The following is a 10738-nucleotide window of genomic DNA, read 5'->3' as shown; positions in this document are numbered from 1 at the left end:
ATGACATTATCTCATACCCCCTTTGCCAAGGAGGGTACAAACAATCAGACTGGAATCTGTGGTAAAGGATGAGCTTCCAACCAATAATTACCAAACATTGGGAGAAAGTCAACATCTTAAAAGAGATATCAGTGCATAGAGGAACTTTCATGCAGTGAAATAGATCACAGAGCAAGACCAAGACTTTAGAATAATTGTAGCATTCTTGAGTGGAAAAGGATATCACACTGATTGTTTTAAATCAACTGAAAAATTGAACATGATTCTGAAGCAACAAAATCCTCAAAAGAATGATCAGAATAAGCACAGCTAAAGGGTACATGTGTGACCCGGAGGACTGAGTAAATATGTTTTTCTATCACATAGCACAACACCAAATATGCAAAGTATTTTATTTTTTTAAAGGCTAAGATACACAGAGGATCGATCTAACACTTTCAGTATCAGCTAATAATAAAGTTCTGAAGAAGAAAATAGAAAGAATATGAGAGGAAGTTAGAGTCAAATAAAGAACAAAATATCCTAGAATTGAAGAAAAACATGAATCTTCAGTTTGAAAGGGCCCACCAAATGCCAGTTAGGATCCCTTTTTCAAACTAACATGAGATCTAGTGTGATGCAATTTCAGATGCCATGGTAAGGAGGAAATCTTGAAAACTTCCAATGAGGGAAAAAAAATGAACTACAAAGGTATGAGAATCATGTAGTCTCATTGAAAAACAGGATACAAGAAGCAAAGGGAGAGAATTTTTCAAAATTCAGAGGAAAAATTACTTTGACTCTAGAATTACATACACAGCCCATCATTCAAGTGCAAAAATAAAAGGACTTTTTCTGTAGTGGGGGACTCAGAAAGTTTATCACCTACAGACTTGCTCTGAAATGAATAATAAAAGAGGATAGATCAGTACCAAGAAAAAGGAGCCGAAGAAAAAGAAGTGAGGGCTTCCCTGGTGGCGCAGTGGTTGAAAGTCCGCCTGCCGATGCAGGGGACACGGGTTCGTGCCCTGGTCCGGGAATATCGCACGTGCCACGGAGCGGCTGGGCCCGTGAGCCATGGCCGCTGAGCCTGCGTGTCCGGAGCCTGTGCTCCGCAAAGGGAGAGGCCACAACAGTGAGAGGCCTGCGTACCGCAAAAAAAAAAAAAGAAGTGAGAGGCTAAAAGCAATGGTGAGCAAAGACTTTAGTAAATTTGTTCACACTAAAGAGTAGGACAAAATGGGGGAGAGGGGATGGAGAGAAACATTAAAAGGGTAAGAAGCCAGGGAGCTGGTGGAAAATGGCCAAGGCAGCACCTAGCCCACAGAGTAGGGAGAGGAGGTCTTCAGGGCTGTGGCCCCCAAAAGCACAGGATTTGCAGAATTTAATAAGAATATGAAGAGCTTGCAAAAAAAAAAAAACTGAAAACAATCAAAGCGATGATGTATCAAGAAATAAATTGGCCTTAGCAGAATTGTATGAAGTGAAATGCAAATCTTCCTAATCTGATAGACCTAAAATTACAGTCTTTAAAAGCCCACAAATGCCACCCCAAATGTTTTCCCACTATTGGGGAGATGTTCACTTGTTTAAGGTGCTGACCACCACATCATTCCATAGTAAGGTTCTATTCAGGTGAACATGGGTACAGTGGATTACATATAATTTGACCTTCTACTGGGAAAATTGTGAATGAACTTTTCAAAGAGGCAAGGGAACATGGGACTGTCCCTCTGAATTAAGCCTCAAGAGCTTCGGGTGATCACAAATCTAAATCATCTACAGGTGGAGGATACAGATCGGGTCATTCCTTTCGTAAGCGATCTGAATGCATCAGTGGAGAAAATCAGCTTCAAGATATCAGATTCTGCTTAAACTGTGAAGCAACAGTTTCCATTTAGATGATGGAGAATTGAGACCTTACAACGAACCCAACAAATGCTCAGTTTCTTGAGTCTGTTAAGGGAACGGTGACTCTCTTTGCATGTATACCTGAAATTCAGCAACTAATATTAGAAATCCTTTAAAGTGGCATTATTGCTGTCAGAAGATGGCAAAAGAAATTCCTCTGGCGCTTCTGCAACTGGTTCAGAATGGCCAAGTGAATTTGGATATGGAGGATCATCAAGATCAAGAATACATACAACCTAGAATAAGGTTCAAATAAGGTTTAGTAGAGAAAGCAAAAACTTGGAAGCCTTACACCTGAAATAGTCAATACACCTTCCTCTCCAGAAGAGAAGTCAGTACTTAATGCAGTTGTTCCTGTTGACGATTCCATGCCAATGACAAAAATTCCAATCAGGTTAGCCAATGAGAGTCATTCAATACATTACACACAGGATCCCGGATGTTCCGGACTTTATTGTACAGTCCCATCCTGAACTTGCAACTCTTGACTTTATTCTTGGACTTCATTTCCATAGAGCTCACTGATGAGAGCCTGAAACAGATATTCTTAAGAATATCCAAGCAGTAGCAGATCAGAAAGATGATGTGCTGTATTAACAAGAAACATACTTCCAGCATAAAAACAATCAAATTATTTTTATTACTTTACAGATACATTTTGGTTTTATTCTTATTCTGTCTTCCAGCCTTAGTATAGATACATTTGGACTAGTAATAGATCTTGAGATAAATATGTTTTAGTTTTATGTTGATAACGTTTAAACATCCAGGCAAACCAGTTTGTTATGTGCTCAGTGTTAATCTAACCACATTTGTTTGCAGGAAAAAAAAAATGAACAAAACCCCTTTTTGATAAATCATTTGGTAGAATTTGCATTCAAGTTTCTCGATGCTGCCTTGACCAACAGCCATTAAGAAACATTTTTATTTGTCAAATAAGGTTTTTTTGATATATACTGAAAAGTATTTGTATTCTTATTTTGAACTAGCTTGATCATTCAATAATTATTTCTCCTATTAAGATTTTATGCATTTTTTGACTTATTGATTTAGCTATATCACTAGTATCAAAAAAATACAGCTTGGGGCTTCCCTGGTGGCGCAGTGGTTGAGAGTCCGCCTGCCGATGCAGGGGACACGGGTTCGTGCCCCGGTCTTGGAGGATCCCACATGCTGCGGAGCGGCTGGGCCCGTGAGCCATGGCCGCTGAGCCTGCACGTCCGGAGCCTGTGCTTCGCAAAGGGAGAGGCCACAACAGTGAGAGGCCCGCGTACCGCAAAAAAAAAAAAAAATACAGCTTGGCATTGTTACCTATAGAGCTATGACCATCATAAACTAGAAACAAAAAGACATTAAGGTCAGCAATCCTTGGGAATATGTGTTAAACAGCACTTTAAAATCAAATGAGGGGCTTCCCTGGTGGCGCAGTGGTTGAGAGTCCGCCTGCCGATGCGGGGGACACGGGTTCGTGCCCCGGTCCGGGAGGATCCCACGTGCCGCAGAGCGGCTGGGCCCGTGGGCCATGGCCGCTGAGCCTGCGCATCCGGAGCCTGTGCTCCTTAATGGGAGAGGCCACAACAGTGAGAGGCCAGCGTACTGCAAAAAAAAAAAAAAAATTCAAATGATTACAATCCCTTTCAGAGCCTGTCTTGATCACATTCATTTTTTCATTCAACACATTTTTCTAGGGGACACCCTATGTTAACACTATTCTAACTGCTCAACCCAGAATATATTCTACTCCAAGACAAAACTAGTGTAGAAATTCAGGAATGTATTTTTTGTCAAACATACTTGATCCAAAGAATGACCAGCATAAATATTCTGAATTGTACTGAAGCCAAGTATTTCCTGGATGAGGCAGACTACATCAGGAATGATAGAAAAGGGTTTTCTTCTTCCTAGACACCACCTCATCTTTGGTCACTGTTTCTGGTTAGTTTTCTGTTACTGCCGTAACAGATCACTACAAATTTAGTGGCTTAAAAGAACACAGATTAATGATCTTACGATTATGTAGAAGTCTGGTATGGGTCTCGCTGGGCTAAAATCAAGGTGACGGCAGGACTGCATTCCTTTCAAGAGGCTCTGAGGGAGAATCATTTCCTTGCCTTTCCAGCTTCTAGAGGCTGCTTGTATTCCTTGGCTTTTGGCCCCCTTCCTCCATCTTCAAAGCTAGCAACATTGCATCTCTCTGACTCTTCCCTATCATCACAACTCTCTGACAGCAGCCAGGAAATATTCTCTGTCTTTAAGGGCTCATGGGATTAGATTGGGCTCACTGGATAATCCACAATTATCTCCCCCCACCTTAAGGTCTGTAGTAACCTTAATCACATCTGCAAAGTCCCCTTTGCCATGTAAAGTAACAAATCACAGGCTCCTGCTGGAGACTGCAGGAGAGAATCTGTTCCTTGCTTCTTCCAACCTGTAGAGGCTGCTGGCATCCCTTAGCTCATGACTGTATCACTCCAAGTCTGCAAGGATAGGTGTAGGGTCTATTGTAAAGGGCTGTTACACCACACAAAGCAAGCTGAACTTTGGGTAGACAAGTTTTTCATCACCTAAGGGACAAAATCACCAAAGAAGTTATCCTCTCCGCACCAGGTGTGACATAGACTGGAGAGGTAGGGAGTGACTGCTTAGAGACTGGTTAAGGAGGCTGCTGAATTGCTCAATCAAGAATCGCCCTTTAGAATGTACATTGGTGCAGCCACTATGGAAAACACTATGGAGGTTCCTTAAAAAACTAAAAATAGAGCTACCGTATGATCCAGCAATCCCACTCCTGGGCATATATCCAGAAAAGACAAAAACTCTAATTCAAAAAGATGCATGTACCCAGTGTTCATAGCAGCACTATTTACAGTAGCCAAGACATGGGAACAACCCAAATGCCCATCAACAGGTGATTGGTTTAAGATGTAGTGTTGTATATATATACACACATATATGTGTGTATATATATATATATATATGAATATTATATATATAACGGAATATTAGTCATAAAAAAGGATGAAATATTGCCATTTGCAGCAACATGGATGGACCTAGAGAATATCATACTAAGTGAAGTAAGTCAGAGAAAGGCAAATATTATATGATATCACTTATATGTAGAATCTAAAAAGTAATACAAATTAATCTATACACAAAGCAGAAACAGACTCATAGACATAGAAAACAAACTTATGGTTACCAAAGGGGAAAGGGGGTGGGGGAGAGGGATAAATTAGGAGTATGGGATTAACAGATACAAATTGCTATACATAAATTATATAGGCTACAGGGATTTACTGCATAACACAGGGAACTATATTCAATACCTTGTAATAACCTATAATGGAAAATAATCTGAAAAAATATGTATATAACTGAATCACTTTGCTGTATACCTGGAGCTAACACAATTTTTATAAATCAATTATACTTCAATTAAAAAAAAAAGAAGTTCCCTTTAAATGGCAAAATAGTGTCTATGTAGAGAGAGAGAGAAAGGGCTTGATTTGAGACATAATTAGGAGGAGGAACCAGCGGTACTTTTCTTTCAGCATCTATCCCACCTTTGTGTGGTAACTGCACTCTACTTTGGGGAAGCAGGTAATAACTTCACCTTGTGCTTTAGGCTCTGGACTCCAGGGTTAGGACACATGATCTAAGTCATTAACTCATTCTGTTCCCTCAGCCACCTTTCCTGGAGGAGCACATGACCCTAATCAGGACAGTCAGGCCACCAAGACCCAATCTGGGACTTCTACAAGCAAACTCCCTCCTACTAGACCAAGTGGTGTGATGATGAGAGGCTGGAACTGCCCAGGCTGCCTTGGACCTGGGATGGAGCCCAATCAGGGGACGTAGAGCCTATAGCTGGATCCTGGTACAGTAGTGTCTTTTGACCCCAGAATCAAGCCATACCTTAGCCAGCTATGCCTGTGGACTTGTCATAAGCCAGTGATTTTTTTAATTCTATTTTTCTTTGGTCTAAGCCAGTTTGAGTTGAATTTTCTGTTCAATTTGTCTCTGAGTGAAGATTATTCAAAATGTCTCTAATGATTACCACAGGGAACAGGGAAAATCTCTGAAGTCTACTGCTTTTAGTCTCATGGCCAGGAGTGAAGACAGATTTTCTTAGCCACTGTTGGCCCCTCTTAGGGAGGGGTGAACATTTCTTCCTGACTTGCTAAGTTAGTGGAATCAAAGGCCTTAGAGACCCTGGAAGGGTGGCCCATCCCAGTGACTCCCAGACTTTAGGATTTCACAGATTTCAGCAGTGAAATTACAAAGAAAAATCTTAGGATCCAAATTAGAATGGCCAATTTTTAATTTTGTTAAGTAAAAACTTAAAAACAAACAAACAAACCAAACCCCTACCGTCTACCATCACTATGATATCATAAAAGAAATAACATATTGACACACATACACAGGAAGGATAATTTTAGAATACAGGGCAGCCCTTTAGAAAGAATACCTTTGGCTTTGTGAAAGTTACTATGTGGCACTCATTTCTCTCACTCTGTATCAGATATGTGAAAACACTTCCCTAGCAACACCCATCTGCTAACTGGCCTAGTAGAGAACCCTGTGGCCCTAGGTAGAGTGTCCCCAGCCCTCAGATGACATCCACATCCCTGGCACAGGGAAAGTCTGGACATCACAGGGTCCTAGATGGCCCCAGCAGGACGAGGGAGCATCCTAAGCCTAGTAAGAGGATTGAAGGTCTCAGGGACAAGCCCCGCTCAGGGCAGGGGTGACCAGGCAAGGGAAGCCAGACAGGGAGAGAGCGGTGCTTAGACGGCCTTGAGGAAAATCTCCCATTCCCACCACTGGCCCAGCCCAACCAGCCCTCTCCCCAGTCCCCCGCCTGAGTGGGGAGCCCAGGGGCCCTGAGCATACCAGTTGCAATGCTGGGTGTCGATGAAGGTGCTTGGAGAGACCCAGGCCTGTGAACAGGCGAGTTCCCAACTCCCTAGCAGCAAGCATCAACTGAGACCGGGCCTCATGCAGTCGGAGTGGGCTGCCCTGGGGGCTCTGGTGCTGTGAGGAACAATAGCTCACCCAGCTCAGCTCAAGTATCGAGAAGGCATTAGCCTAAGGTGACAGGTTGGGATTCTCCCCCCTCCACACCCCTTCCTGGGACAGGAACTTACCGGCCCATTCCACACCCCGTGGATCTGGATTAGTAGGAGGGAGTCTTGTGTTAGCATAACTACACATTGCAGTTGTGCAGTCAACATCAGAAAGTGCTCTAGAGTTTCGATCTGAGGGACCTGAACATCCCCAACCCTCCCCCTACACACACACACACACACACACACACACACACACACACACACACACCCCTTAAAGGGAGACTGGATGGAACCTACTGGCTGAGAGCCAGGACCTAGGGCAGAGCAGGAGGATACTAAGACCAAGGGGAGAAGGAGGGGAGTGAAAAAGAAAGCAGGAAGGCCAGGGAAGTGGGGCCCGGTCAAGGTGGGGCAGAATGGACTGATAGGAGATGCAACGTGAAAAGGAAAGAAAAGGACTCTGTGCACTCTGGGCTCTCAGTGTGGGCACAAGTTCACACAAGAGCAAATGGTTTCTCTGCCTTTCCACCGTCTGACATTAAGGGCTGAGTTAAGGGATATGTAAAGATACACAGGGCACATCTATAAATCGCCTGACCTTGAGCTAGGCATCCATCAGCTAGGGCAGAGTGTGGCAAGGAGGGGGCGATTAGGCCACTTGGGCGTAGGCACTATGAGGTGTGCACAGCAGGCCACCCAACCGACACATCAGGTCCAGCTTGTATGACGGCCAGTTCTGGCTCCAGAGTGGCTGTCCTGAGCTGGGAAGCACCTTTTTGTCATCCCCAAGCATTGTAGCTTCCTACCAGATACACATCCAATTACAGCTGGTAAACCCCACATCTCTGAGGTCAAGTGAGGCTGAGTGACCTGAGATCCCACAATCCCATGCTCCCGGGGCCCAGACCTCACCCCGACACACACAACGTGTCAGAGAAGCCTAAGAATACACACCGAGTCATATGCACTATGCTGTTTATTGTCACGTTACCCGTGGGACAGGGACGGGATAGGGAGGGGAGCCTCCAGGCAGAGAGGTGGAAGGAGCGGGGAGGTGGGAACCCTGCCCTTCCTCCAGGCTGGTAATGGTGGCGACTCGGCCACCAGCAGGACCCCCTTAGATGGACCCCCTTAGATGCAAGCACAGTGCTGCGTGAGCAGGTTGGGCACCATCTCATACTTAAAAGAGTAACCTCCATCCGAGGTGGTGCGGACACGTAAGGGCCTCATGGTCCCTGGGAGAGCAGCGCAGCAAGGCTGGGCCCCTGGCACCAGAGAGAGGGGCTGGACAGGGGTAGGGGGTGCCCCGGGGACTGGCAGGGACAGGTCCGGCGGGGTGGACAGCCCACAGCCCCCATGACAATAGTGGAAGGTGAAACTGGGAGGGTGCACGATCCACCGTTCCCAGCCCAGCTCCTGGAAGGAGATGTTGAGGGCCGCTCTGTGGCAGTCGGCATGCGCGGCGGGGTCCTCCGGAGGCCTCTGCAGCAGGCGCAGCGCGGCAGGAGACCAAGGCCAGGGCAGCGGGGGCGTGGAGCGGCGGGCTCTCTCCCCTCCGCTGGGAGGCCTGGCCCGAGTGTGGGCCACCAGGAAGGGGGTGGCCTCGGGCCGCGCTGAGCAGGAACAGAGAGGACAGTGCAGGAGGAGCACCAGGACGGGATGGGTCAGCAGAGGGAAGGCAGAGGCGGCCAGGTGCAGCACAGCCCAGCGAGGGGGTGCCTGGCCCAGTGATATGGGCACAGCTGTGGGACCCCCGGACGACAGTGCCAGGAGGCCGAGCAGGGGCCCAGAGCTATTGGCGGCTGCAGTCTCCTGCCTGTCCAGTCCCGTGTGGAACCACAGCTGGGCCGACGTCACCTGGCGGCTGCGTGTGTGCTGGGATGGCCGGAACACATATGTAAAGAGGCCCTCCTTGGCCTCCTGGGCCAGCTCTCCGGCAGCTGGCTTGTCCCCGAGGCGGGCACCTGTAGGAGGCAGAGGGAAGGGAGAGAGCAGCCCTGACTGGCAGAACCCGGGACCCTCCTCCTCAGCAGGAGGGATGTGGCTGCCACGCATAAGCTTGCCAAGCGCCCTACTGAGTGCTTTGCCAGAGCGGGACTCTCCTCAGTCTCAGGGGGAACTGACAGAGGCTCCCCGTTTGTTATTTCATCATTAAAGGACTACAAAAATACCAGACGTTGCCAACTTCTCTCTGAAGTGGTTTTACCAATTAATATTCCCATCAGCGACGTGTAAGATGGCCTGCACTTTCTCCCCTCACCAAGGCCTAGAATTGATAGTTATATTTAAATTTTTGTTCATGTGATACTATGAAATGGTACCTTGAATGCTGTGTACACAAGCACTCGTTATATTACTCTTTATGTCTTTTTATGTGTCAGAAATATTGCATGAGAAAGTCTTTAAAATAATTCCACCTTAAAAAGGCAGGTTAACACCAAGAAGAAGGAGGAGAAGGAGGAGCGGGGAGGAGAAAGGATGTAACTCAGAACGAGGACAGTGCTTTCTAAGAAAATGCAGTTGGCATCCTTACCCTGACAGGTATATAGATGGCACCAAACGATCATGAACCAGCATGAGCTGAAGAACTGGCAGCTTGGGCTGTAGGGTTATGTGGGTTATCTCAATATAAACCTCACAATTGATCCATTTTGCAGATAAGAAAACTGAGAGTTAGAAAGATGAACTGTCATTTAACTGCTAAGTAGCCAGGCTGGGATTCTGCCTGATCCCAAAGCCACACTCACTGTGCTGCACGGGGCCCGAAGTGCAGGGAGGCAAGGGTTCCTCTCTGAGAGCAAAGCGGGCCAGATTACAAGAAAGTTTAGCCACAGGAGGGCTTTACTCATTGAGTCAGTGCAACATGGGGAGATGAGGAGAGAACTCAAGAGAAGGTAGACTAGTTTCCCAGCTAATCTTTCTCCTGCATCCCTGATATCTTCTCAAGTCTCAGCTACTTGGGGCTAAAGAAACAGTGTTTGGAGCAGGGAACAAAAGCAAAGATAGAAGGAAAGATGGCAGGAAGGGGCCCATGCCCAGATATCTCTGTCCCTAGAGACCCTTGGCCTCCCAGACGACTATCTCCCAAATGCCTCCTGTGAACCATGCACGCGAGATACACCATCTCACTTAATCCTGAGAGGCAGGCATTATTGCCCTTTTTACAGATGAGGAGACAGAGGCTCAGGAAGGTTCAGTAACTGGTCCATTACTGCAAGGCCAGTTGAGTCGCAGGTCTGGGATTCAAACGCAGACCTGCCTGGCTCCCAAGCCCCTGCAGTACCACACTGTTTACCAAAGTCAAGCTACCAGCTCCCCACCCTCGTTACCTGTAGCCGGGAAAAGGATGGCCTGGGAGACATCCTCTTCCTCGGGCTCAGAGCCCCTGCGCATGAAGCCCCTCACAGCATGTCTTCGGGGCAGACGCCTGACTCCAGGATTCCCACCTTCCCCAGTCACTGCTGGGGCTCCCAACGCATCCAGGAACAGGGCCCTCACCTTGGCCAGGACAAGTTCCCGGTCCAGCTCCGGCCCATGGCAGCCATGCCCACCCCGTGGGGCCAGCAGCAAGAGAAGCAGCTGAGGCCACATAGCTCACCTGGCCCTGCCAACGGTGAATCCGCACCCTGCCCCGTACCCCTTCTGCCAGGGTCTGCCCAGGGCCTCCCCACTCTGCCCTCCCCATCCCACCACCCGCCCTCTTCTACCCTTCTCACCCCAGTCTTCCCCAGCCCTTCCCACGCCCCGCAGTCCAGTTGCCCCTGCCCATGGCA

The 10738-nt window shown here is 47.1% G+C and overlaps 1 protein-coding gene and 1 pseudogene across 2 annotated transcripts; one reads left to right on the top strand and one right to left on the bottom strand.

The window, feature by feature from the left end:
- Positions 1–2415, top strand: LOC307187842 (UBX domain-containing protein 2B-like; annotated as a pseudogene). The gene is made up of 3 exons: positions 1–61; positions 1600–1949; positions 2039–2415. The product of its transcript is annotated as a UBX domain-containing protein 2B-like (transcript).
- A 5519-nt stretch (positions 2416–7934) lies between these two features.
- Positions 7935–10624, bottom strand: INHA (inhibin subunit alpha). The gene is made up of 2 exons (XM_079924866.1): positions 10295–10624; positions 7935–8929 (listed from the first exon to the last, which is right to left on the bottom strand). The coding sequence occupies exons 1-2, from the start codon at positions 10554–10556 to the stop codon at positions 8097–8099; spliced, it is 1095 nt and encodes a 364-aa protein (XP_079780992.1). The 5' UTR covers positions 10557–10624; the 3' UTR covers positions 7935–8096.
- Positions 10625–10738: the final 114 nt, after the last annotated feature.

The sequence above is a fragment of the Stenella coeruleoalba genome (genome assembly GCF_951394435.1).
Source record: "Stenella coeruleoalba genome assembly, chromosome: 6".
Lineage (NCBI taxonomy): Eukaryota > Metazoa > Chordata > Mammalia > Artiodactyla > Delphinidae > Stenella > Stenella coeruleoalba.
The sequence above is the reverse complement of the archived record's forward strand: the minus strand, read 5'-3'. Positions and strand labels throughout refer to the sequence as shown.

Bases quoted from the DNA above. Each gene is read 5' to 3' on its own strand.
- INHA (XM_079924866.1), bottom strand. From the start codon at position 10,556: ATGTGGCCTCAGCTGCTTCTCTTGCTGCTGGCCCCACGGGGTGGGCAT. The intron at 8,930-10,294 runs GTAACGAGGGTG...TGCCTCCTACAG, and splicing joins CATCCTTTTCCCGGCTACAG to GTGCCCGCCTCGGGGACAAG.